General features: G+C 40.5%; 1 protein-coding gene across 7 annotated transcripts in view; it reads left to right on the forward strand.

The window, feature by feature from the left end:
* Nucleotides 1–27,283, forward strand: part of STIM1 (stromal interaction molecule 1) — a 173,732-nt gene that overhangs the window by 73,021 nt on the left and 73,428 nt on the right. For all 7 annotated transcript variants that reach the window (XM_081152823.1, XM_081152824.1, XM_081152825.1 and 4 more), the window contains exon 2: nucleotides 19,253–19,383. In XM_081152823.1, the coding sequence (XP_081008949.1) occupies nucleotides 19,253–19,383 (131 nt within the window). The remainder of the gene's footprint in view (nucleotides 1–19,252; nucleotides 19,384–27,283) is intronic.

Consider the following 27,283-nt stretch of genomic DNA (forward strand, 5'->3'; position numbering starts at 1 on the left):
CCATTACAGAGTTTGATGGCCTTTACCTGGAGCAAATGCCCCAGAGGAATAATATCATTTTTGAAGCAACCAGGGCAATAACAAATTTTTGAAGCAACCTGGAGCAAATGCCCCAGAGGGATAATATAATTTCTTTTATCTCAAGGTAACTCTTCTGCTAGGAACCCAGGACTCTTTAGTCTACCCTTAAAGACCTCTCTGGCCCTGTTTATGCAGGCTCAGAATTCTAGCATTCAGATATTTCATATTCCCTAAGTACAAGCCAATAGCATCTTCCCTGGGAAGACTTTCCCTGACCCTTAAGGAAGAATTAATCATCTTGCTTCCACAGAACTTGATATATCCCTTGATTGTAGCTCTTTCCTTGTATCCTGATTACTGTCTTCTCTACTAGTAGATTAGGTTTTCTTTTCCTCGTAATGCTATTGTGCTTTAATAAAAAAAAGACTATTTACTAGTGAACATAGCTTTTTCCAAAAGAGCCACATGCCAATTCAAGGTCCCCCCACCCCCCAAAATAAAAAATCTTCTGGAATACATGGAAAAATACATCAAACAAACACAACTTTCCTTCATTCCTCCTCCCCATATATTTCCCATAGTCATATTAGTAAGGCTTTAAGAAAACAAATTATATATGGAGTTCACATAAGCAATAGAAGCAAATGAATTAGTAAAAAAATGACTTCATCTTTAACGAGGAAACATACTAAAATGTAAGCTTTGTGAAGGCAGAGGTTTTTTTTAAATTGTGTGGCTCTAGCACATAAGTTGTATACAAAATAAACATCAATAATGAAGAATGAATGAATGAATGAGTTAATGGCAGATTTTCACTACTTTTCCTTATTAGGAACTCAAGACCCCCAACTGAGTTAATTTGGTGGATAAATCTCAAACTGGGACCAAATTCGATGTCTTCTGTACAGACTTAAGATGATATAAAATGTTCTCCCTTCATAGGATGTTTCCTTCTCGCCATTCTTTTTTCAGCATTCCTCTCTTTTTCTTAATTGCCATTTAAAGATAAGTATGCTGAGAATGAGCTGGTGAAGAGGAATGTTTCCCTAAGGACATGGTGTCTAATGGCAGCCAAGGCGTTGTGGTTGATGAACACACTGACTGAATCACTGACTTTGAGGCATCAGGGGAGGGAGCATGGGTATATGTAAGCAGAGTTTAAGAGCTCTGTGTATGTGTGGTGAGGGGTGAAGGGGAAAGTGGGAATGGGAGTGATGGTAACATGAAAATAGAATGGTCGGAGAAATCTAGAGTTTTTAACTCTTCCTCAGTACCTTGTTTTGGATTTTTCCTTTTTGTGATCTAGAGTCAGAATAGCTTAGTAGAAAGAGCAGAAGTCAAGAGATTGACTTTCTTATCCCACCAACTCACTGGGCCACCTATGACAAAACATTGCTGTTCTATTGGCCTTATTTTCCTCATTTGTTAAGTAGGATCTGCCCTGTCTGACTCCTTTGACTGTCTTGAGGATTAGTGAGATGTTGGATGAGAAAGCTCTGCAGAACAGAGGTGATTGGGCTCTGATCAGAGCAGGGAAAGCATATAGTGACTCTTGTCATCATCCTATCTTTTCTCACTAGAGTCTTCCTGACTCTGGAAGAAATCAATTATTTATTGTAGTCCAGTCCTTGATGCTCAGGTTCCTCCGACCTTTCTGTTATCTCCAGCCTATAGAGAGTCACTCTTCGCTATATATAATGCGGGTGACTCTGTAACGCCAATTGTCCCAGTAAGACCCTCTATTGCCTCTGACTTACCTCCATCAGAGCACGTACTGAGCTGTCTTGCCATTGTCTTGCCATTGTCTTTTTGTAGGTAGGTATTAAGAATATAGGCTTTCTAGTCAAGCTGCCTGGGTTTGGATCTCTACTTTTACAACTAACTGGCTGTGTGCTCTTAAACAAGTAACTTAATTTTTCTGTGCCTTAGTTTCCTATTTGTAAAATGAGACTAATAGTAACTGCCTCACTGAGTTACTGTGAGAATTAAATGAAGCAGTATATGTGGAAAGCTTAGAATAGTGCCTGGCTTATAGTAAATATTCAAACATGTTATGTATTATTATAATAATTATTACTTAACGGTCTCTTACCTGATTGGAACTCCTATAGGCCAGGGACCATGTCTATTTCCTCATTGCATCTCTAGCCCTTAGCATAGGGTTGAAACAGCAGGTACTTGCTAAGAATTTTTTTTTTTAATTGAATTTCTTTTTATTATTATTTTCAAAAATATATCTTTATTGATTTCAGAGAGAGGAAGGGAGAGGGATAGAGAGAGATAGAAACATCAGTGATGAGAGGGTCATTGATGGGCTGCCTCCTGCACCACCCCCACTGGGGATCGAGCCTACATCCCGGGCAGGTGGCCTGACCAGGAATCGAACCGCGATCTCCTAGATCCTAGGCCAATGCTCAACTGCTGAGCCACGCCCAGCCGGGCATATCTGTTAAATAGGAATAATAATCTTTGTCTTGCAGAGCTGATGTGAGAATTGAATATATATGAAATTCTAAGTGTTATGTAAATGTAGTTCCCCTCCATACCTGCCAGCTATGTGTATGTGGGTCCCAGCAATTTGTTAATTACTATAGTACCCCCATAGTAACCTGCTGAAGCCTGAGTGGCTTCTGAGGTGATGTTTTCTGGATATTTGGGCTTAGGACAGAACAAGGTAGTAGTACCTTGGAATTTCTCTTAGCCTTTTCTGTCTGCCTGCCCTGCTTGTTCTTTCTTGGATTCTAAGTTCCTAGAATAGCCAGAATATTTTTTCTGACTCTTAGTTTTTCAAAGTATCTTAATCAAGCAGATCACTTTTCTTTTGGCTCCTTTAAGCTTTCTCTGTTTGGACCTTATAATTCCTTTTTTTTTTTTTTTTTTAAATATATCTTTATTGATTTCAGAGAGAGGAAGGAAGAGGAAGGGAGAGAGACAGAAACATCAATGATGAGAGAGTCATTGATTGGCTTCCTCCTGCATGCCCCCGACTGGGGATCAAGTCCGCACCCTGGGCATGTGCCCTGACTGGGAATCAAACCTCAATCTCCTGGATCCTAGGTTGATGTTCAACCGCTGAGCCACGCCCAGCTGGGCAGGACCTTGTCATTCTTCATTAGCAGTTACTATATTCTGCTTATTTTCAGTTTCCTGACCTGTTGTACTTTTTCCAAGGCCAAAACGGCACCCACATCATCTCACGTAAATAACTTTTTCTGGTTGACTTTAACCAGTGGGAAGCACACTGGCCTGTAAGGTAGAAGACCTGAATTCCAGTGCTGGCTCTGCCACTGTCTAGCCGTGTGACCTTGGGTAAGTCTCTTTCTCTTTCTGGGTCTCAGGCTTCTTAGCATTAAAATGAAGGATTTGAACCAAGTAACTGGTTTCTAAGGGTCCTTAAATTCTGAGTGTGAGTTTAGACAAGTCATTTGGGGTGGGGGGAGTACTTAGGCTCCTCATCTGTAAAGCTAAGAAGGTTGGACTGAATAATTTATAAAGCCTCTTCTAGGCTTGAATATTTTCTCATCGTTCTTTTTTTCTCTCTCTCTCTCTTCTGTCTTTTATTGCTTTCTGGAGCATTTCTGTGACAGTTTACAGCTGTGGACAGGAAACCCTTGAACACTTCTAACTTGGCAAAGGTTGCTGCTCCCTCTGAACCCCATCCCAGCCCATTTCCTGTGTTTACAGCATTTGGGTTTTTCACTTAGTGACAGGCCTGACAGGTCTTACTCCAGTTCCCTCTCTATGGCCTGGTATAGGGTAGGCCAAAATGAGCACCAGTTTGGGAGTTGGGAGACAGGCTTTCAGTCTCCATTCAGCTGTGTGACCCTAGGCAAGTGACTCCCCTCTCAGAGTTCAGTTTCCTCATCTGTAAAACCAGCGTTTAACTAGGGAGTCTTTGTGGCTCTGATATTATTTGTCTCCCTTTTATTCCCCTGAAGGATTCTCTATTTAGCTCATTTCTTCTGCATATTCTACCCTGGAAGAGGATCAGGTGGGGGGTGGAGGCGGGCGGTGGGGCTCCCTTTACATTTCCTATATGGGAAAAAATAAGAGGAAGAAAGGAAGCCAAACAGCTATCTCAGGTCCAGATTGGGAGCATAGAGGAGTTGAGGTGGGGAGTTGGTGCGATTGAATTGCTCCACAAATCAACTGTATAGTTGGTAACGAGGTGGACACCAGCATGCATTTATTCTTATTAAGTCTCTGGAGACAGACAATATCCCAGTTCTAGCGTTGCTTTCACCATTTATGTGACTTGAGTAAGTCACTTAGTGTATCTGGGCCTCAGTTTCCGCCTCCTAAATTAGGTATAATGAAGGTCCTGACTTAACAAAGTCATAAAAGAGACAACATATGTGGAAGTCCCAGCACAGTTCCTGACATATTCATCCTGCCTTTCTTACTTAGACAGTTACAATATACTTAATTCTATTCTTGTTGAGACAGCAGGAGGATACTCAATTCCCACTCCAGAGGAGCTAACGGACCAGCTGGTACATAATTAAATTATGGTTAGAAGAAACCTTATGAGATGGTACCTGGAACAGACTGGGCTCAGTGTTTTGATTTCCAAGGGGAAGACTTATAGGGCCTGGAGTGGTTAATGAAGATTTCCTAGTGGAAAGGCTCCCTGGGCCTTCAAGGGTCAGCAAGTCTTACACATGAAGAGCTGTCAGCTCTGGTGCTTTGTATAGGTCAGTTTCACATACATTTCTTCCCTCTCTCTTCATCTAGGCAGTTATTATCCAAGGGGCTTATCCCTTTTCTTCTTACATTTTTAAGACCAAAAAATTTAAGACAAGGGGAAAACATAATGTTTATTCAGAACAAACTAGTTTTACTTTAATCAATGGGCTATGTAGTTTGCATTTTTGTAATCTTAAATACTTAGAAAACTGTATTATTATGTCACATTTTACATATGAAGAAACAGTGCCTCCCAAAGGTTAAACAACTTTTTCAGCTCAATATTAAGAAGTTGTAATGACAAATCAAAGGAGCCCTATGTAATATTTGAGTATGGCCTAAGCCAGTTTAGAAGATACGTATGATTTAGTAGTTCTCAGCTGTGTTTACTCACCCAAATTCTCAGTAATCTGTAGTAGAGTCTTTCTGTCCTTAAGATGGCGATCTTGTTTCTGGCTCTTACCTATACTTACCTCTTGCTATTAGCAGTAATTCCCAATTCTCTAGATCCCTGTTCTACCATTGACTTTGATTCTACCTCCCTAACACAACCATAGATCCCTTAATTCTTTGACCAAATATTTACCAAGCACCTGCTATATGCCAGACTAGAGATGGATGCAAATATCAGTTCCTGCTGGATCTTTCAGGGTAGTGGTTAAACAGACAGTTAAAACAGAAACAATTTGGTAGTAATTGAATACTTACTGTGTGTTGTGCTCTATTAGAAATAGTTTTTATGTGTTAACTCATTTCATTACCTTAAAAAAAACAACCTCATTTCATTCTTATAACTCTATGAGGTAGGTACTATTTTTCTCCTTATTTTAAAGAAAATGAAACAGCGGCATAGAGAGATTAAGTAATTGGTCTAAGTAGTGATAGAGAGAAGCACAGGAACTATGAGAGCACAGAAGAGGGGCTCCTAATCTAACTCTAACCTTAAGAGTCAGTGTAGAGAAGACTTTCTGGAGGAATTAGAAAAAGCCTGAGTAGAATCTTGAAGCTAGAGTGGGAATTAGTCAGATGTAGAATGGGGCAAGGATACTACAATCAGGGGAAGCATAATGTACAAAGCCAAAAGTGAGCCTTACTATTTATGGAATTAAAAGAAGTTTAGTGTAGTGGGAGTGTAGGGTGTATGTGAGTGAGTTACATGGGGTAAGACTAGAGAACTTGGTAGGGACCACTCTTGAAAAGCCTTGTATGATTTGCTACACTGTATTCTTTATATAGGCCAGTGGTTCTCAGTCTCTGGGCTGTGAAGCCTTAGCAGTCTTCAAAGGGCCTGACAGTTCTTATTCCAGTTCTCTCTCCATGGCCTGGTATAGGGTATAGTGATTTACTTATGTAGCAAATCATACAAGGCTTTTCAAGAGTGGACCCTACCAAGTTTTCTAGTCTTACCCCATGTCACTGGTAAAGGGGTCCTTGAAGGGTGTCTCATGGACCCATATTATTTCCTCAATTTTTTTTTTTAATCCTCACCCAAGCACATGCTTAGAGAGAGGGAGGGAGGGAGGGAAAGAGGGAAAGAGAGAGAGCTGTGAGAGAGAAACATCGATCAGTTGCCTTCCATATGCTCCCTGACTGGGGATAACACCTGCAACCCAGGTTTGTGCCCTGACAGGGAATCGAACTGGCAACCTGTCGGTGCATAGGACTGGCTCAACCAACTGTGCCACTTTGTCCGGCTCAAATCAATCACTTTTTAATTAGTTGATACTAAAAGTACAACTATTATTATGTGGAGCTGTTTTGAATTCCTCATTGAAAAATGTTAGGAGTTACTGTTGTAGGAATTTGGGAGCCCTGCAAGGAATTTTTTTAAATTAAAATTTTTGTTGAGATAATTGTAGATTTACATGCAATTTTAAGAAATAATACAGAGAAATCACTGTGAAACCGTGCAAAGTTTCCCCCACAATAAAATTTTGAAAAACTGTAGTAGAGTATTATAACCAGAATACTGGTATTGAAAAAAAATCCACTAATCTTGTTTAGATTTCCTCATTTTCATTGTACTCATGTGTGTATATGTATCTGTGTGTATGTGTAAGTTCTGTTACAATGCACAAAGATCCTTGCCCTTTTATAACCACACCCTTTGCTCCTGCCCCCTTTCCTGTCCCTGACATTTCTAAAATTTTGTCGTTTCAAAAATGTTATATAAATGGAATCATAGAGTATGTAAGTTTTTGGAATTGGCTTTTTTTTTTTGCTCAGCATAATTCCCTGGAAGTTCACCTATGTAGTTATGTGTATCATTACTTGATTCCTTTTTATTACTGAGTAGTATTTCATTGTATATAAGTACCAGAGTTTAACCATTCACCTGTTGAATGGACATATGGACTGATTCCAATTTTTAGCTATTACACATAAAATGTCTATGAACATTTGTGTGCAGATTTTTATGTGAACCTGTAAAGGATTTTATTCAGGAGAGTGGTCTACTCAGATTTGAATTACTTACTTGCTTTGGTAGAGGGCGAGTTTGAGAAAAACTAGGGCAGAACCAGGGAGATCAGTGAGGGAGATCAGGGAGATCAGTACATCAGTAACCCAGGTAAGATGTATTGAGACTTGAACTCAGTTCTCTGTGAGCTGGAATATGCTTTTCCATAGAGGCCTTTCCTCAGAAATCATATCTAGTTTGTGCAGATGAGGGAGCAGGGTTGGGAGCTTGGGCTGTAAGGAAGCTCAGGCACACTTCATTCTTTTTTTTTAATCCTCACCTGAGGATATTTTTTCCATTGCTTTTCAGAGAGAGTGGAAGGGGGAGAGAGAGAGAGAAAGAAAGAGAGAAACATCGATGTGAGAGAGACACATTGGCTGGTTGCCTCCCTCATGGGGATCAAGCCTGCAACTGAGGTATGTGCCTTTGTCCAGGAATTGAACCCAGGACCCTTCAGTCTTCAGGCCGATGCTCTAACCACTGAGCAAAACCGGCTAGGGCGGCATACTTCATTCTTTTTTTTTTTTAATATATCTTTATTGATTTCAGAGAGAGGAAGGGAGAGGGAGAGAGATAGAAACATCAATGATGAGAGAGTCATTGATCGGCTGCCTTCTGCATGCCCCTGACTGGGGATCGAGCCCTCAACATGGGCATGTGCCCTGACCGGAAATCGAACCCTGATCTCCTGGATCCTAGGTTGACACTCAACCGCTGAACCACGCCCGGCCAGGCTTCACTTCATTCTTGATAGTCCCCTTTCTGGGAAGACACTCTCTGCTTCCATAGCTAATAATTGCATTGGGCAAGGAAGGGCTGCCAACCTAGTTCTTAGAATGATTATCCCAAATCCAAGGTTTTCCAATAGTTGTTCTTGGTTATCTTCTCTCAAGAAAAGAAGAAGTGCTATCTTCCTTGTTATCTTCCTTGTATTATTTGAAGGGACAGAAAGATGATAAGAAGCTCTCTTCTAGCTCTGGTCTCTTTTGGAGCCCAAGAATGTGTTCTCTGGTCAGCCAGCCAGCAGTGGGGCTGGGAGACTTGAGGATGACCTCTTGTTGCTATAGAAACTGGAATCTACATTATTTTTACCCCATGCAGTGGTATGCCTGGCTCCTCAGTGTTTATTTCTTCAAGGCATTTATCACTGTGCTCTTAGGGCTGTTATGATCAGGACTGATTGTTGGGAGCCAGCCCCAGTTATGAACCCAGATGGGTATAATTCTAGACGGTCCACTAATGGGTGCAGCACCTCCCCCTGGGCACTGTTCAAAGTCCCTATCTGGGCAAGGCCTTGGATGCCTACCCCAACACTTTTAGGGCACCAGCAGGAAAGTTTTGAGTTGTCTGTAATTATTTTTTGGCCATTTCAATGTCCCTGACAAGTGCTGGCCAGGACACAAGAATGTTTGGGTTAGGCTCCAGGTTAGAGAATTTTGGGTAGCTTTTGAACAAGTGTGTGTTGATTTAATTTCTCTGGGGCTATCACACTTCTTGGCACAAATAGCCGTTTTTTTTTTTTTTTTTTTTTAAAGTATACCTTTATTGATTTCAGAGAGAGGAAAAGAGAGAGAGTGAGAGAGAGAGATAGAAACATCAATGATGAGAGAATCATTGATCAGCTGCAGCCCGCACCCCGGGCATGTGCCCTGACCGGGAATCGAACCCCGATCTCCTGGATCCTAGGTCGACGCTCAACCACTGAGCCACGCCTGGCCGGGCACAAATAGCTTTACAATGTAAAGACTTGTGGTATATGGGGGACCCCAAAGCTGAGAAAGCTTATCTTCAAAGTCTGTAAGCAGCTTTCAGTTGTCCTTTGACCAGGTGTTGTGTTGCCCAGCACTGGGCCAGACACAGTGGAACACCAGAAAAATCAGCCTCCTCTTGCTGTAGTTGGGAAGGTAAGACTTCCAGGCAAAGCAAAGAATAGAGAAATGACAAATAAATGACTGTTTTTATGGGGCTTTCTTGTTTTTTACAGGACTTTACTGATTTTTTCAGATAAGAAAATTAATCCTTAGGAGTAGTCAGGGTATAGCAAAGTTGGAATTCAAAGACCCACATCTACCACTTCTGCAATTCAGCATATATTTTAATAGTTGGGTGTTAGGGGTAGAGAGGACCCTGGAGGCCAGAGAAGTATGTCTTTTCTTTGTATTCCCAGTGTCTTTGGCAAGCTCAGCTAGCTAGTTCATGTTCAGCAAATAGCTGTTAGAAAGTTATAAGTGAGTGTTGACATTGTAGCATGTGAACACTGAACTGGGGGTCAGAACCTTTTCAATCAGCCAGAAAGGCTACAGTAGTAAAAGGGCAGGCAAATGGGCTGTTAAGGAGATGGACAAGAGTCCAAAATCCTGCAGGAGACCCAGGAGGAGGCATGGGGGGTTAGAACAGCTAGAAGGCCCCTATACAAGAAGCCCAAGATATTGAGGTCATGGCCTACTTTGTGGGGACTAACTTTAGGTATTAGCCATTTTCTTCTGGAAGGAGGCTTCTTGTGAGATTAAAGTTTGAAGAAAAGAATACTGAAAGGAGGAAAAAAGTAGAAATGGGACACAAGAGGGGTAGCTGACTCCCCACCCCCCGGGGAGGGCTGACGATTTCTTCATCTTTTCTAGTCGATGATTAGGTTTTATATGCTTAAACAGAAGCATATTCCTTTGCTCTTTTGCTCCTCCCAACAGAGTGTAGCAGGGGCTCAGTATTTCTTCCCTAGTGTCTTTTAAAACTTTGTTTCTAAGTCCTAATTAGGAAGGAGACTTTGGTTAGTGTGGGATACCGAAGAAGTTAAGGCAAAACCAGAAAGTTCTGTTTTACCCTGCTTGGGGAATGCCAGAAGCCCAGTTAGGACTTCTGTGTTTGCCCTTAATAGACTAAAAGTTACTGATGAAACCCACCCCTATTTGTTGGCCTTGGAGAGTAAGAATCAGTAGTTCTAGAGAGCTCTCTTGCACAGGCTCATCTGGATCTCCCTACCATAGCCTTGTTGCGGGACATGGCATAGGAAGTTGTGTGGCTTTGAATCTGATTCTGCCATTGGCTTGCCGTCCAACCTAGGGCAAAGCAACCCCCTTTCATGGCCTCCATATTCTTCTCCAGTTGTAAAGTAAGCAGTGACCCTTCAAAGCCACTCCAACTCTACCATTTAGAGTCTGAGTACAATGAGGGAGTCCCAACATCCATTACTCCCATTCTATGCTCACAGCTTTTGCAAGATTGGTAAAAAGAACCCTTTGACTTTGGGTCCTTTAATCAATCAAACTACGTGAGATGCTGTGCTTCTTGTTCTTGGGCTTGCTTTGCTTGGGTTGCTCTTCCTTCTACCCCTACTGTCTTCTACCTTTTGTTCAAACTGTGGTTATCTTCTGCTACTCTGGTGTCTTGCCTCTTAACACATTCTACTTTGTGTCTTTGTAATTCATATACTGTGCTCATTGTAGTACTTTTTGCGGACAAGAACTATATTGTTCATCTCTGTTTGAATTTGCTCCTTCATTTAACAAATTCTTCTGGACAGTCATTTGTTCATTCAACCAATGTTTATTGAAGCCCAATAGTTGTGTCAGGGACTTTGCTAGGTGTGAGGTGTTGGCTAAAAGCCGAGATTCAGCCATAAAGAAGACAGCTATGGTTTCTGCTGCTGTGGAGTTTACAGTTTAACAGACATTAAGTGAATTATCACACAAATAATTACAATTGTGAAGAGTGTTATAAATGAAAAATATAGGAGCTTTGGAGAATGTATAATGTGGACCTAAACCAGTTTGAGAGGGATGAGCCAAGGAAGAAACTTTGAAGAAAAAGTATTTAAACTAAGACCAGCAGCATCAGCCAGAGTTTGCAGGTCAAGAAGGAATGAAGAACCTTTCACATAAAAGGAATTCTAGGTGGTTCTTAATCTCGGCTACACATTAGCGTCACCAAGTAAAAGACAGTATATGAAGCAACAGGACTGGTGCGTCATACTGCTGGTTACTTTTGGGACTGTAAAATGATACAACTACTTTGGAAAACAGTTTGACATTATTTAAAAAGTTAAACATACCCCTGTTATGTAACCTAGTAATACACTCTGAGTAGAACTCAAGATAAAAATGAGAACTCATTTTCACTTAAGAAAAATGAAAATATTTTTTCCACACAAAGACTTGTACAAGAATCTTCATAACACTTTACTTGTAAGAGATAAAAACTGGTGAATAGATAAACAAACTGTGATATAACCAGTCAATGGGATACTACTCAGTGAAAAAATGGAGGAAACTATTGATACACATGACAACATGGTTGAATCTCAAATCATGTTGAGCAAAAGAAGCCAGACATAAAAGAGAACATACCAATGATTACACTTATTTGAAGTTCTAGAACATGTAAAACTAATTTATAATGATAGAAATCAGATCAATTGTGTGGGGAGCAGAATGATGGTTGACAGTGAAGGACCAAGTGGGAACAATTTAGTGTGATGAAATGTTCTATATTTTGATTGGGGTGATGGTTATACAAGTGCATATGTTCATTGAACACATTGAACTCTACACTTAAATGGCATTTTATTGCTTCAACTATACCTTAAAAAATATACATGCTCCATTTTCATAAATATAAAGAATAGGCAAAACTTTTCTATGGTGATAAAAGTCAGAATAGTCGTTGCCATTGCCAGGAGAGGGGGGTGGGTAGTGGTGATGGTAGTATTGATTGGAAAGGGACAAGAGGGAGGGATTCCTCCTGGAGTGTTGGGAATGTTCTGTATATTTTTTTGGGGACGGGGGGGTGGTGGAATGTTCTATATCTTGATTTTGATGGTGGTTACATGAATATATACACATGACCCATATGTTTATTTATGTACTTTACTGTTTTTATGTTATGTCTCAAAGAAAAAACGATACCTCGACCACCCCACCCCCCAAATCAAACCCATACCTAGGTTCCATTTATAGAGATACTGATTGAATTGGTCTGGGATGGGGTCTGGGCACCAGCAACTTAAGAGCTCCGTGGGTAAGTGTAATATGCAGCCAGAGTTGAGAACCACTAGGCTGCATGCAAAGGAGGAAAGAAACTAGGCACATCAGAGAAGGACCACATGAAGCTGAAGGAGTTGCTGGATATGGCACCAGAAGGTGGCAGATGGCCAATCATTCTGGGCCTTGTAGGTACCCTGTAGTTTTCATATATAACACTTTTCATAATTGTAATTGAACTTTATCTGAAGAATAATGAGAAGCTTTTGAAGGGCTTTAAGGAAGGAGATGACTTGGATGGAGTTTCAGCTGGTATGCGGTAGCACTACCTCTAGCTAGCATTCCTGCTGACCTTTCTCAGAGTAAGGATAGATTCTGACCCCATTCAGAGTCACTGCAGAGCTTGCCAATCCTGTAAAGAAGGAGAAATTATTCTCACACCTGAGGCCTCTTGGTAAAATTTAGCAATTTCCAGATTCCCCTCAGGTTCTAGCCAAGCACTGAGGAGTAGTCTGACCAGTGCCCTTCTCCACCCTAATCTGTACTGTCTTGCTTGACTGCTACTTCTCTCACTTCTTTCCCTTTGTGCTTGTGTCTCACATTAGACAATCCATTGTCAGGCTCAACTGCAGTGGCTCTGCTTTGCATGCCTACAGGTATGTGTTCTCTGGGGGATGAGTTACTCTTTAGTGATGGGAAATGAAAATGGCTGGGAAAGAAGAGGCATTATTAGGTGGATGATGGATGATGGATAGTCGTGGTGGGAACTGGTGGGTTGTACTAAAGAATTCCCTTGCCTTTTGGGGAGATAGGGTTTGTTACGAATCTATTCTTTTGTGCATTCATTCATTCATTCATTCATTCAGCCAGCATTTACCGATTTTGTGCTTGACAGGGCAGATGTTGGTGGTGCCATACTGGGCCTGGGGCACAGAGTGAGTCAAACTTAGTCCTTGCCATTTTCTGGGTGTGGCATGAGAATTAATATAACAGAGTTATGCACACAGTACTTTGGACCATCCAACAGTAAATGATTAACTCTGGTTGGAGAAAGAAGAAGAGATTTGGACATGAGGAAAAGGACTTTGTGGTTTTGTCTGTTGGTGGTTGTGTGGTCTGCAACAACCAGCCACCAGGATCTTTTCAGGGGTCCAGAAGGTCAAAGCCATATTGATAATAATGCTCAGATGGTATTTGCTATTTTCACCATGTGTACATTTGCACTGATGGTGCACAGAGCAATTAGTAGGTAAAACTGCTGACACCTTAACAAGAATCAAAGCAGTGGCACAAAACTGTGCTAGTAATTGTTGTATTCCTCACCTTCATAGCATTCTCAGTTTTTAAAAAAAGATCTCAAGAAAGAAGTAAAAATTTATTAATTTATTAATTTTATTGTATCCTATGAATACATATCTCTTTAGTATTCTGTGTGATGAAACAGGAAGTTATGCATAAAGCACTCTGCTGCATGTAGAAGTTTGATGTTTATCTCAAGGAAAAGCATTTGTGTGATTGAGTTGCAAACTTAACTACCTCCTTTTTTTCCCAAGGAACACTATTTTTACTTTAAAGTATAACACAGACAAACTATAGTTACGCAGACTTATGTATTTGACAGACAATTTGAAAATGAATGAAGTGAGTCTGCTACCCTAAGGAAAACAACTGGTAGTATTTGTTGCCAATGCTAAAATTTTAGCTTTTAATTGAAAGTTAGAATTTTAGAAAATTGGTATCTGCCACTGTGAATTTGACAGCTTCCCCAGATTTAAAGCTTTTCAAATGAAATCAGTGGTGATATTAATAATTGTGATTATTTGATATTGTATAGATGAAATGTGTCAATTTGGAAACTCTGCCTAACTCATTGAATCAGTAGTTTGCTTTTCCCCCCTTCACCTGAGGATATGTTTTTGTTTTGTTTTTTAAATATGTCTTTATTGATTTCAGAGAGAGGGAGAGAGAGAGATAGAAACATCAATGATGAGAGAGTCATTGATCTGCTGCCTTCTGCACACCCCCCTCTGGGGATAGAGCCCACAACCCGGGCATGTGCCCTGACTGGGAATCGAACCGCAATCTCCTGGATCATAGGTTGATGCTCAACCATGCTGGCTGGGCTCACCCATGGATATGTTTATTGATTTTAGAGAGAGAGGAAGGAAGAGAGAAAGAAACATCAATGTGAGAGAGAAATATCGATCCTTTGCGTCCTATACAAGCCCCAGCCAGGGATTGAACCCACAACCTAGGTATGTTCCCTGATCAGGAATTGAACCTGCAACCTTTTTGGTATACATGATGATGCTCCATCCAACTGAGCCACCTGGTCAGGGCTCAGATCAGTAGTTTCTAAGTGACCAGTGAATCATATGACAGAGGCACACATGGATAAAAGATCTGTTCAGAGTGCAAGATAGGCCAATGGATTTTGATGTAATAGAGTACAAAAAGTTTATTCATATAGTTTCAGATTTGCACTATAACTAACCTTTAAAAAGCCTACTACTTGCCGAGTTTTGGTGTGGTGTCAAAGAAGACTGTCACAATTATATGAAAGGCTATTAAAATACTCTTGCCTCTTCCAACGGCATATCTATGTTTTCATCTTCAATCAAAACAACACATTGACTGAGGAAACAGATATAATAAAACTGCATCTATCTTTTATAAAGCCAGATTTTAAAAAGATTTGCAAAAATGTAAGACAGTTCCACCCTTCTCATGATTTCTTTCCAGAAAACAATTATTTTTATAAAAACACATTATTTATATTAACAGATAGATTTATTGTTTTAAAATGAACTAATTGCTAAATATTAGAATTTGTATTTAATTTCTAATATGGTACATACCAAACGGTTTTGGGATTTAAAAATTTTAAGTGTATAAGGGGATCCTAAGGCCAAAAATTATAAAATCTCGTTCTATGCTATTTTCTCTACTTAAAATTATTCTCTTTTCTGCCTAGAATATCCTACATAATTGTGGAGTTGGTATTTAGTTATTCACTCAGAAAACATTTACTGAGCATCTGTCAGGAACTGACTTTTGCTTGCTGCTTGGGACATGGTCCTAAGCCCTTAAAGGAAATCCTAGTCTGATGGGGAAGACAAATTAAACAGGCAACTGAAACACAGTATGATAATTGTTATCAATGATAGACATATAAATGTTGTGGGAGTCAGAGTCACTTGCCAGCTCACCTAGAACATGACTGATCAACTTAATTGGACTGCACCTCCTGCATTTGATTCTTCATGGTCTGGCAGGGAAAGTGGCTGAAGTTAGCAGAAGATGGGAATTGTTCACTTGCTGTTCTTGGAGGAAAGAAGGAAACTACAAATGTATTGGATGTCAGCTTTATGCAGGTCCTCTGCTAGATTAAAAAAAAAAAATTCTTATTTTAAAAAGATATGTTTTTATTTATTGATTTTAGAGAGAGAGGAAGGGAAAGGGAAAGAGAGGGAGAAAAACACTGATGTGTGAGAGAGAAATGTGGACCTGTTGCTTCCTCCATGCCGCCTACTGGGGATCAAACCTACAACCTGGGCATGTGACCTGACTAGGAATCAAACTAGCAACCTTTTGGTGCGTGGGACAACACTCAGTCAACTGAGTCACACTGGCCGGCTCCCTTTGCTGGGTGTTTTAACAAATGTGGTTTTACTTAATTCTCACAAAAAACCCCATGCAGCAGAAATAATTATCCTCATTTTTCAAATGAGGTATTGGAGGCTCAGAGAAGTTAAACAACTTGTTCAAGATCATATGGTTGTAACTGGTGAAGCTGGGATTTTGACATATGTGTTCTGACTCCAAGTTCAGAGCTCCACTGCAGTAATAATGTGTTGCTAAATAGGTGGATCTTCTAAGGTTATTTCTGGATGGCTCTGGGGAACTTTGCCAGATTAGAATGTATAAAAGAAAATAGAAAAGATCTCAGGAAAGAGAGAGAGCCTACAAATGCTTGGTTGAAGGAGTTATTTGTGAATTTTGACTGAATCATGTTTTCTTCTGGACAGGATTCTATAGCCATAGAATAGATATCAAGATTTTATACTCTCTTATCTTCAACCCCTTTAATCCTTCTCTATGCCAGATGATGCCAACAGCAAAGGTCACCTGTCTGTTTGATCAGGTTACAAATCAGAGCCTGTTGTTTGAGGCCTAAACTTCTTGGACTTGCTGTAGGCTTTTGGAAAAGGGGCTGGATGACTTCAGGTGCCTACCCTGGAGATATGCAGTCCCTCCAGCTTGGTAAACTATTTCCATTATTTTAAAAAGCCTATTAGAAGTTGTGCTTTACTTAGGATAAACCTGTATATGGATGAAGGCTAATGAAAATATTTGGTTTCTTTCCTTTCGGTCAGAAATCTGTCAGTTCAGTGTGGTTCAGGTATGCTACCAGTGGTTTCTAGAACAGAGGTTAGCAAACTATGGCCCAGGGGTCAAGTCCAGCCCACAACCTGTCTTTGTAAATAAAGTTTTGTTGGAATATAGCTAAGCTCATTTACTTCTGTTTTGTCTATGGCTGATTTTGTGCTCAATGACAAGAGCTAAGTAATTGCAACAGAAGCTATATGGCCCATAAATCCTAAATTGTTTATTGTCTGGCCTTTTACAGAAAAAGTTTGCTGACCTCTAGAGTAATCTTGATTCAATTATGAAGGCTAATGAAAAGATTCGGTTTCTTTCCTTTCGGTCAGAAATCTGTCAGTTCAGTGTATGCATAATATTTATCTTATTTTTTTCTTTAGCACATTGTGTTTTAATTGCCCATCTCCCTCATTTTTATAATTCAGCTCCTTGAGAGCAAAGGTGAGATCTGATTCATCTCTTTATGCCCCATGCTGATTACAGAGTCTGACATATGAAGAGACTCAATAAATGTTTAAATGAACACATCATATGCTGATCAAAAAACTCTGATGGGCAATTATATGTGCCTTTGAGTAATACAGAAACAGAAATAAGGGAGGGAAAGTGTTATGTTGGTTGTGCTAATCTCAGTGTTGTGTGCTGTATCTATGAACTAGTCATTACTTACTGCTTTATTGCAATTTTTTTGCATGGGTAGGATGGGAGTCTATGAACGAAACAATCGTGCCAAGAACTCTTGTTGGTGAGGAAGTGAGAAACAATGCCTTAATCTTTGGCTACATTCTACACTTTCCATTAGTACCCACTACTTCTTCACCCCACCCTCTACTCCCCACTCTAAGTTGGCAGGACAAATGTAGAGGAACGTAAGGTTACACGGAGATATTTCTTTTGTATGCATAGTATTTATCTTACTTTTTTCTTTTTTTAAAAATTCTCACTTGAGGATAATTTTTTCCATTGCTTTACAGAGAGAGTGGAAGAGAGAGGGAGGGAGGGAGGGAGGAAAAGAGGGAGGGAGGGAGGGAGGGAGGGAGGGAGGGAGGGAGGGAGAAACATCAATGTGAGAGAGACACAATGATTGGTTGCCTCCTGCATGCAGCCAGACTGGGGCCGGGGATCGAGCCCGCAACCGAGGTAACATGCCCTTGGCTGAAATCAAACCCGTGACCCTTCAGTCCATGGGCTGATGCTCTAACCAGTGAGCCAAACTGGCTAGGGCTTACTTTTTTCTTTTATAAAGCCATTTCTTCAGTGTTTTTCGTACCAATATTACCATTTGTAATATTCCAAAAGATGAAACCAACCTAAGGCTATCTGGTCACCTTGGCATAAAGACAATCAGGTAAAGTGCTGGCCTGGGAGTCAGTAGACCTGGGCTCTTGCTGTGGCTCTTCAGCTGCCTTTGACTTCGGGCATATAGTTAATATCTTTGAACTTCAGTATTCAACATATTTTTATTGAATCATATCTGGGACATTTAAAAGTTTTTGTATTTATACCCCTTCCCCATTTTGAAAAAGATTTGAGCAACAAGCAAGTGATAGGGAGGTCCTGTCTGTCACTGTCTCACCACCAGACAAGTAAATGATTACATGGATCGGAGTGTTTCAGGTCTTTGATCAGTGCCTTCTAGAAGGCTTAAGAGCAGCAGCCCGTTTACCCTCTCTGCTTTCTCTCCTGATAGCATCTTCTATTATCTGAGAAGTTAAAGTCTTCTAACTTCTTTGGAGGTGATCTGAAGAATATTTTGCCTAGAAAGTAGTTATCAAGATCAGGGTCAAAAGAAAGAGGAATTTTAGAATCTGGGAATTGGAAGAAATTCTAGAAACTGTAGTTAAAATGTCTTTTTCAAATAATGAACTTGAGGCCTGGAGAAAGGAAGTCACTTTCCTAGAGTCACACGGTAGAGCTAAGACTAGATTCCAGACTCTTTCTGCTGTACGCATCAGTCAGGCTAGGTGTTTTCCAAGTTTGTTAGAGAGGGTTAGGTGTCATAAAAGAACTAGGGTGGTTTAGACTCTTGTGCTGTTTTTACTTCTGCAGGACTGACTGTGTGTGATGAGGAAAGAGCCCACCGTCACACACAGACTTCCCAAACTATAGTATCAGATGAGCTTAGGACCTTAGATGTCTGACAGATACTTGCTGAATGTAACTGTCTGTGGGAACGCCTGTGATGTGAAGGGTTTCCCCAGTTAGCCTGGCAATATATGTTCTGGCAGTGACAAAAAGGAAAACTACATATTATTCTAGCATTGGAAAGAATGGGCTGTTTTCCGGTTTCTAGAAAGATTGTATTAATTTATATTTGCTTATTGACTGATTAAAAATAATATTTCATTTGAATATGTATTTGTTTGATTACTAGTGAGGCTAAGCTTTTTCCTGTGTTCACTGGCTATTTGTATTTTCTCTCATTTATATTATTTTTCTTCTTAGTTACCTATTCATGTTCTAGAGCCCAGTGTATTCCTAGTCCTATGCTTGACTTCCTTACAAGGGAACTGTTAGGATGATTAAGCATTGTCCTTAAATGGGGGAGCTCAGCACATCCTTGGGGAGGCAGTTAAAGGCTAAATGAAACACTTTTTCTCACTGTACAAATAGCAGTTAACTGGCTGCATGAGGAGTCAGGTGCTAGAAGCTAAGGACACTGAGATAGGAGGGTAATGGAGGTTGGGTGGCAGCCCCGGTAATGTTGTCTCTTGCTTTTCCTGTACAGAGTTTTGCCGGATTGACAAGCCCCTGTGCCACAGTGAGGATGAGAAGCTCAGCTTTGATGCAGTCCGCAGCATCCACAAGCTGATGGATGATGATGCCAATGGTGATGTGGATGTGGAAGAAAGTGATGAGGTGAGCCCTCTCACCCTGCCGTGGCTCTCTTCTCTTCCTGTGTGAACAGTCCCTGAAAGCTGTCTAGACAGACTGTTCCCTGTGGAGAGATGGCTTTGATACTGGCTTGTTCTCTAGGAACTTGTCCCTGTCGGGGAGGTGATAACTCAGCAGAGCAGCCCTCCAGGAGCCAGCTGGTCAGAGTGCAGGCCTTATGTCTGCATCTGTGCCTGGACTGGCTCCTGTTCATGTACCGGCTAGAAACACAACACTGACTGAGCTGTGCTGTTTGAGAGGGAGAGGGAGCCCCAAGGTTGGTCTCTATAGTTCCCCTGAATCCTTATTGCAATCCTACTGTAGACAGAGGGCGTCAATCTGTACTTACTCTGTGCTCATCCCTGAGTTGGCATGTGGGAGAGAATGCAAGACAGTTAGATCTTGCCCTCTGGGAGCTTATACTCTATTTGGGAGGGAGAATCAAATGGTCCTAAAAAGATCATTCTCAATTCCAGGCTGCAGTTGCTGGGAGTCAGTTGAGTGGTCCAGATAGTAAAAGCAAGAGGAATCTCTAAGTGGAAAAAGCTCTGTTATTGTTTCACCTTTTGGCATTACTACAGCTCCAATTCCAGAGAGCCCAGAGTTCATACAGAGTCATCATGTATAAAAAGATTTAAAGGTTTCAGTTGATTTCAAGCTCAACATGAACGATCAGTTTGGTGAAGCTGCCAAATTTGCCAGATCTTTAATAGTGATACAGTGTGTACCATGAGGGAGGAGGTAATCTTAGTCTCTTCTCTTTGCTGCTTAGTTCACCTTTAAGTTTTGAGTTCAATTTTGGATCTCACATTGCCAGAAGCATTTGGAACAGCGAAAGCCTATACAGAGAGGAGTGACATGAATGATGAAGAGCACAGAAACTATGAAATGGAGAGCATTCAATACATGTCAGTATTTATAAGTGTGTAGTATGTATGTACCACAGGCACTGTTCTAGACATGGAGATGTGGCTGTAAATAGGACAGATACATCTGTGCTCACATAATTTATAGGCTAGTGAAGAAACTTTAGCCTGGAAAAGAAGACTTAGGTAATATAATTTCTGTCTTTAAATACATAAGAAGTGGAGGAATCAGACTTATATAAAACAATGATGATAACAATGAAAACTACAGCACTAGCTATCATTTATGAAATTCTTATGCTATGTCAGTCAGTGTTAAGATCTTTGCATAGTTATTCTTTTATTAACTTTCTTACTGGCCTTATAAAGTTGATAGTGTTATTTAGGACTGGAGCCTTGGAAAGGTTAAGCATTTTGTTCAAGTACACACTGAATGTGAGCACAGATCTGATTTCAAAGCCCATGCTGTTAAGTACTGCTGTATTGTTTCTCTTATTCCAAGGGCAGAGCCAGGACCAGTGTAGGGAAAGTAAAATATAGGCATCTTCTAGAATAAAGAATTGCCTAACAGTATTCTCTCATCATGGAAGGGCCTTCTTTGGTAGGTGGGTAGGTAGTTAACTCCTTGTCACTGAAAATGGGCAAACATTCCACTGACTGGTCAGCAGAGGGGATCCTTGTAATAGGTTGAACTAGATGATGTCTAAGGGATTTATTTATTTATTTATTTATTTAAATCCTCACCCAAGGATTTTTTTTCCATTACTTTTCAGAGAGAGTGGAAGGGAGAGAGAGAGAGAAACATCAATGTGAGAGAGACACATCAATTGGTTGCCTCCTGCACATGTCCCGACCAGGGCTGAGGATCGAACCTGCAACCTAGGTTCGATGCCCTTGGTTGGAATCAAACCTGGGACACTTCAGCTGTGGGCTGGTGCTCTAACCACTGAACAAAACTGGCTAAGGCTGTCTAAGGGATTTATAAGAGGAAAAAAAATAGAATTACTGGAGGAAAAGTAGAATTTGAATAGAGTGGAAGGGGTGGGGCAGCCTGAATTGTAGGGAATGAGTGTGAGCAAAGATGTGGAAGTGTAAGAAGCATGGTGGGTAGGTTTGGTTGGATAAGAGTGACTGTGATAGAAAACTGCAGGACATAAACCTGGAAAAGAAAGTGGGGCCAGGCAACCAGGCTGAGCTATGTGTACTTCTTGAACCTGGCAATTGTTGGTTCTTGAGCAAGGACCCCAACCATGATGAAAATATCTAAATTTTTGGTCACATTTGTCACTGGTCTTCATAGGACCCAGTTTTGTCTCTGCTGAAAATAGAGTCATGTTTCTGGTGATGAATGAGGCCTAGAGGTGTCCTGGTCTCTGTCCAAGGGCCCGGCCACAGGACTAGGAGATGGCTGGCACAATAGTTAAAAAGGTGATATGGTCCAAGATCTACTAGTTCCTAGATATCCTTGTCATTTGCCTTCCTTTCTTTCTCACTTTCTGCTGAATTGCTTTGTAAATGAGAAGAGGAAGAAAATGTTCTTTTTAGAGGAATGTTACCACAACAAAAAGCTCATCAGCACAAACTGTTCTAAAATAACACAAAAGCTGTCACCCTGCTCTGCGCCAGTGGCTAACTGCTCTTTTTCAGCATAGCTTCTGCCTGCCTTGGCTTCAGATGTTCTTGCTGCAATCTCAGGCCGCTGGTGATTAGAGTAGCCTGTAGTGTGGGTTTTTATGATCAGTCAGAAGCTACTGTCTTTGAAAGCAAAAGTAATGTTAGCAAAATGGGTGCTTAAGTTGGTCTAATCATATATGAGATAACCTCGGAGTTCAGAATCTAACTAGAAAGTTGGGTGGACAGCTCAGGGCTTAGAATATTGAATAATGGACACTGAAGCACCAGGGAGGAAACCCTGGTTGTACTGGCCATCAAGGACCTGAGTGAGATGTTTATGACCCATTTAAAAACACTGCTCATTACTCCAGGGCCTTAGTAGAAGTCTGAAGGGGTACTCTATTAAGGCCTCATTTATTTGGCCTCATATCAGTTTGTTTTTCAGATAATTTGAACTATAACCTCAGTACTAGATCTTTAAAAATTTTGTCCGTTTTTGAAGTAAGTCTTTCTTCTTACAGATTATTGTAAGCAGAGTATTAACTTTTTTTGGATAAGTCAAAGCATTTCTTCAGGGCCTCTTGTGCTGTTTACCTCAGCGCCTACATTCCTATATGCATGGTTGTGATTTCTTCTTATAGTGTTCTTGTCTCTTCTTTGATTCATTTTCATTTCTAAATGCTGCACGTACTCTGCTATGAGCTATGAACTTAGACTTACAGTAAACTGAGACTCAGCAGGCATTTTATAGAAAATACATCTTTCAGGTATGGGAAAGCCAGTTTGGCTGCCCAAGTGCCGTCTTTGCTTGCTCTGTCCTAGATAGCAGAGGCTGTAGATTGTGGGCCCTTCAGATGAGCAAGATGCCACTATGGTGATGATGCCCTTTTTGCCAACCTGGCAGGGAGTTCTACCAGCCTGGCAGTGTGGGAATTCATGACCTATGTTCTATTCAGAGCTCTGGTGGGGACACTGCCTATGGGCAAAGGACTTGCTGCAATGGGATGGTACTATCAGGTTGTCGTGACAGTCTGAGCTGCACAGACAAGGGCCTGCCTAAAACTACTGTCCTCTTGACTGGACCAGGCTCTCTGTGATCAGAGCTATTTTCTTTTCTGGAGCCTACATGAAAAATTAAGGGCATTTATTCACCATTAAACAAATTTTGACTGAATACCCATTATGTGTCAGTTACTGTTTGTAGGGCTGTGGATTCTGTAGTTAACAAAACTGACAAAATCTTTGCTTTTATAGAGCTTGCATTCTAGTGGTCTGTATGTCACAGGTGACTAATGAGTAAACTTTGAAATTAGGTAGAACTGTAATCAGAGTATAGTAGTTTAATGACTTCCCCTTTGATTTTCTCAGGGTAAAATGGTGGCTAATCATTCCTATCCTTGTAAGGTTGTTGTCGGGATTAAGTGAGAAAAGTGCTGTTAAAAGTTCCCAGCACAAATAAAGAACTCTCAAAACTCAACAATAGAAAACAAGCAACTCAATAAAAAATGGGGAAATTTTTGAATAGACATTTTATCAAAGAAATTATAGGGATGGCAAATAAGCATGTGAAAAGATGCTCAATATTATTAGACATTAAGGAAGTGCAAATTAAAACCACAATGAGATAATACTACACATTTAATAGAAAGGCTAAATTAAAAATGGAAAATTCCAAGTGCTAGGCATGGAGGACTGGAACTCTTGCTTATAGTTTCTTATAAAGTTAAACATAACTTATTATATGGCCCAGCAGTTCTATTTCTAGGTATTTACCCCTATAGGTAAATGAAAATTTATAATTACGCTAAAACCTATACACAAATGTTTATAGCAACTTTGATCATAACTGCCAAAAAACTGGACACAAATCAAGTGTTCTTCAATGTGTGAATGGATAAAAAACTATGGAACACTACTCAACAATAAAAAGGAATGAACTATTGATGTGTACAACATAGATGAATTTCAAAGGCATTATGCTGAATGAAAGAAATCAGTCTCAAAAAGTTACTTGCTATATGATTTCATTTATATACATTCTGAGAAAGGCAAAGATATAGAGATGGAGTCTAGATCAGTGGTTACCAAGGGTTAGGAGTGTGAGGAGGGTTTGACTACAAAGGGATAGCATGAGGGAATTTTTTGGGGTAATAGAATCGTCATGTGTCTGGATTGTGGGGATGGTTACAAGAATCTAAATATGTTTTAAGATTCATAGAACTCTGTCCCCTCCCCCCCAAAAGTTAATTTCATCATATGTTATTAAAAAAAAATACCCAGCATAGTACCTGACACAATTCAAGCTCAGTGAACGCTACTGTTACTTTCCCGTTTCTTTCCTCTTTATATCCAGGAAAGCTACCTGCATCTGACAGTTGTATTTTAATGTTTGTTCAACTGATGTGTTTCTCTCACTGAATTGTGAGCCTCTGCAGGGCAGGGACTGACCTTATGTGGTTTGTTTGTTTCTGTTTCTCCAATGCCCAGCAGAGCCTGATACAGAATATGTGCTTAATCATTGTGTGGAATGATAGACTGATATCACTGTGGTAGCATGGTGTCAGGCTGAGATGGAAGTCTTGAGCAAGGGTGTGATCACACGTTTTGTGGAGTGGGGATGAACAGGTAGCACTATGAGCCCAAGAAGCTGCAAAATCTATGTATGCTTCCATTGTGTCTGGTATAGAAAAGATAGCACAGGGTTGAGAGTTTGTGCTCTAGAGTCACACAGACCTAGGTTTAAGCCTGGCTCTGCCTTTACCAGCTGTGGAAACTTGGAGAAGTTACTTTTTCTCTTTAAGCCTCAGTTTCTTTATTACAAGCGGAGTAATAATAGTAAGCACCTCATGAAGTTGTAAAGATATAATGAAGTAATGCATATAAAGCACTTAATACAATGCCTGGCACATAGGAAAGGCTCAATGAAAGTTAGTTTTGGTTATTATTGCTATTATTGTTATTGTTATCAAAGAGCATACATTTTCATGCAGAGGGGGCTGTGTTCAGCTTTGCCACTTACTGGCTGCGTGACAAATAGGCAAATAACTTCATTTTTCTGAACCTTATTTTATTACCTGTTTTAAGAATTTAATGTTCACAAAGCCCCAAGTACAATGCCTGGCACAAATAGTTGCTAAATCCATGTTTTTTTCTGCCCTCAGAATGATGGTACAGATAGTGAGGGCTGGTCTGTAGAGAAAAATTCCAAATCAGCTCTCTCATCATCCCATGGCATCCTAGCATTCAGCTATAGGAGCCACCCCCAGCAGCCTGGCTGACCTGACAGGTAGTTTTATATTCGCCTGAGTGGCTGATGTTAAAGGGTAGGGACAAAGAAGGGCCACACATTTCTAGGTGCTGCAACTTCTGTGGTAGCTTACCCAGCCTCCTGCCTATGCCTGTGTACTTTACATAAAGTCAAGGTGAGAACTTATAATTTTTTTTCTACCCATCTGAAAGGCTAAAGGATTTTGAACAACAAAGCCATATTATAGTACAGTTACTAGATCTACTTGACTTTAGCACGGTAGAAATTGCCTTGTTTTCTATCTTTTCTTCATTGTCCCACCAAGAAGAATGTAAGGTCCGGGGAGTCTATGAGAATTGGGAAGTCTATGGAATCTGGCACCAGGTGGAATCAGAACTGGAGGAACTCAACCCTGAGGGGAGCATGCAGCACTTCCGCTTGCAATATCCCAAAGAGCCAGTAGGACTTGGATTTGATGGAAAGTGGTATATAGGGAGGGAGAGAGAAGCCCGGTGTTGTGGCCAGCACGGGCTAATTTGATTAAGGTAAGTAGCCGAGTTATACTAAAAAGTTATTATCATGATTAATAATAATTGTTATTCCCTCCTGAGGCTTTGGGCCTCATTTCCTAACATCCAGATAGCTGCCAACACCTCTAAGTGTTCCCTTGCCTCTAGCTTCTCCCCACCAGGCCATGTTTTACATGCTGCCAATGAACTTCTTAAGCTATGTTTTGGTTTTGTATCTTCTGCATGATTTCCTTTTCTTGTTTCATCTGACTTCCTGTGCCTAGCACTCCATCCCTTCAAATTTGATCTTCGTCTTTTTCTTAAAACTGTCTAGATCAGAGATTTTCCACTGGTGTGCTGCAAAAAAATTTAAAATATGCAGCACCTGACTATTTAGTCAGAGACACTGAACTTTTTTCCCTTAGATTGTCAAATAAAAAAATGACAACAGCCAATACAACAATAGCCATCCAGTGTGAATGAATCAAAATTATACCTATTTTTTGTCAGATTGGCAAAAACTATATATTTTTGGTGTGCCACAGAATTTTAATAATTAGTTTATGTTTGCCATAAGACGAAAAGGTTGAAAATCACTGCTCTAGACATACTTCCTACCACTTGGTCTGGCTCTTGTCTCATAGTCATTCCATGTTTATGAGGCTCCTTTCTTTGCTCAGGTAGTTCTTCTTACCTGGAACTAACTTCTCATACCCTTCCTTCTAACCCCTGGCCCTGTCTGTATCAGTCTTAAGAGTCCCCTGGAATGCTCCAGCCTCACTTTTCATGAACCTTCCCTGACTTTCCCACCCACATTGACCCTTCTTACCTCAGTACTAATGCTGTAGCTCACAGTCTATATCACTTAATTTAGCTCTTAATTAGAATGTCTTGCTTTGTGCCCTAATGATTTTGATTATATTGTCTTGCCTATAAGTTTGTCTTTTTGCACTAATACTGGAATTACTAAAAAGCACAACTCTGATCATTACTCCTGCCTTAGGGAATGTGGTAGAATTGGAGCATCCCTACCATGTGCCAAGCCCTGTGCCAGCTGATTGCATATGCGGTTTCATTTAATCCTCAACCACTCTATGAGTTAGGTGTTATTAACTCTATTTTAGAGATGATGACACTATATGTGGCTTACCTTTGTTTACTAACTTAATCTAAAATTTAACCTGCCCGTCAGTGCTTCCACGTCAGTGACTTTAGCTTGCCTGACTCGTTCACATTACACTGCATTCCCTTTCTCTTTGTCGTAGCCATCTCAAACATGCTTTTGATGTCTTGTCATTGTGACTTTGCTCGAGATAATTCCTCATCCTTGTAATTCTGTCTCCCATTTTTGCCTGTAAAAGTTCTACTTGTCCACCAATGCCTAGATTTGGGTTTCTCAGCCTAACATTATTGACATTTTGGGCCAGATAATTCTTTGTTGCAGTGTAGGATGTTTAGCAGCATGCCATCCTCTACACACTGGATGCCAGTAGCACATCTCTATCTTATACCAACCTTAAGTTGTAACAACCAAAAATGTCTCTATTGTCAATTTTCAGTTGCCCTGGGGGACAGAATTGCTCCTGGTTGAGTATTTTTGGCCTAGATTAAATATTGTTCCTCCACGAAATCTTGTTTGTTTCCCTATA

This window comes from Miniopterus schreibersii (genome assembly GCF_964146895.1).
Source record: "Miniopterus schreibersii genome assembly, chromosome: 12".
Taxonomy (NCBI): domain Eukaryota; kingdom Metazoa; phylum Chordata; class Mammalia; order Chiroptera; family Miniopteridae; genus Miniopterus; species Miniopterus schreibersii.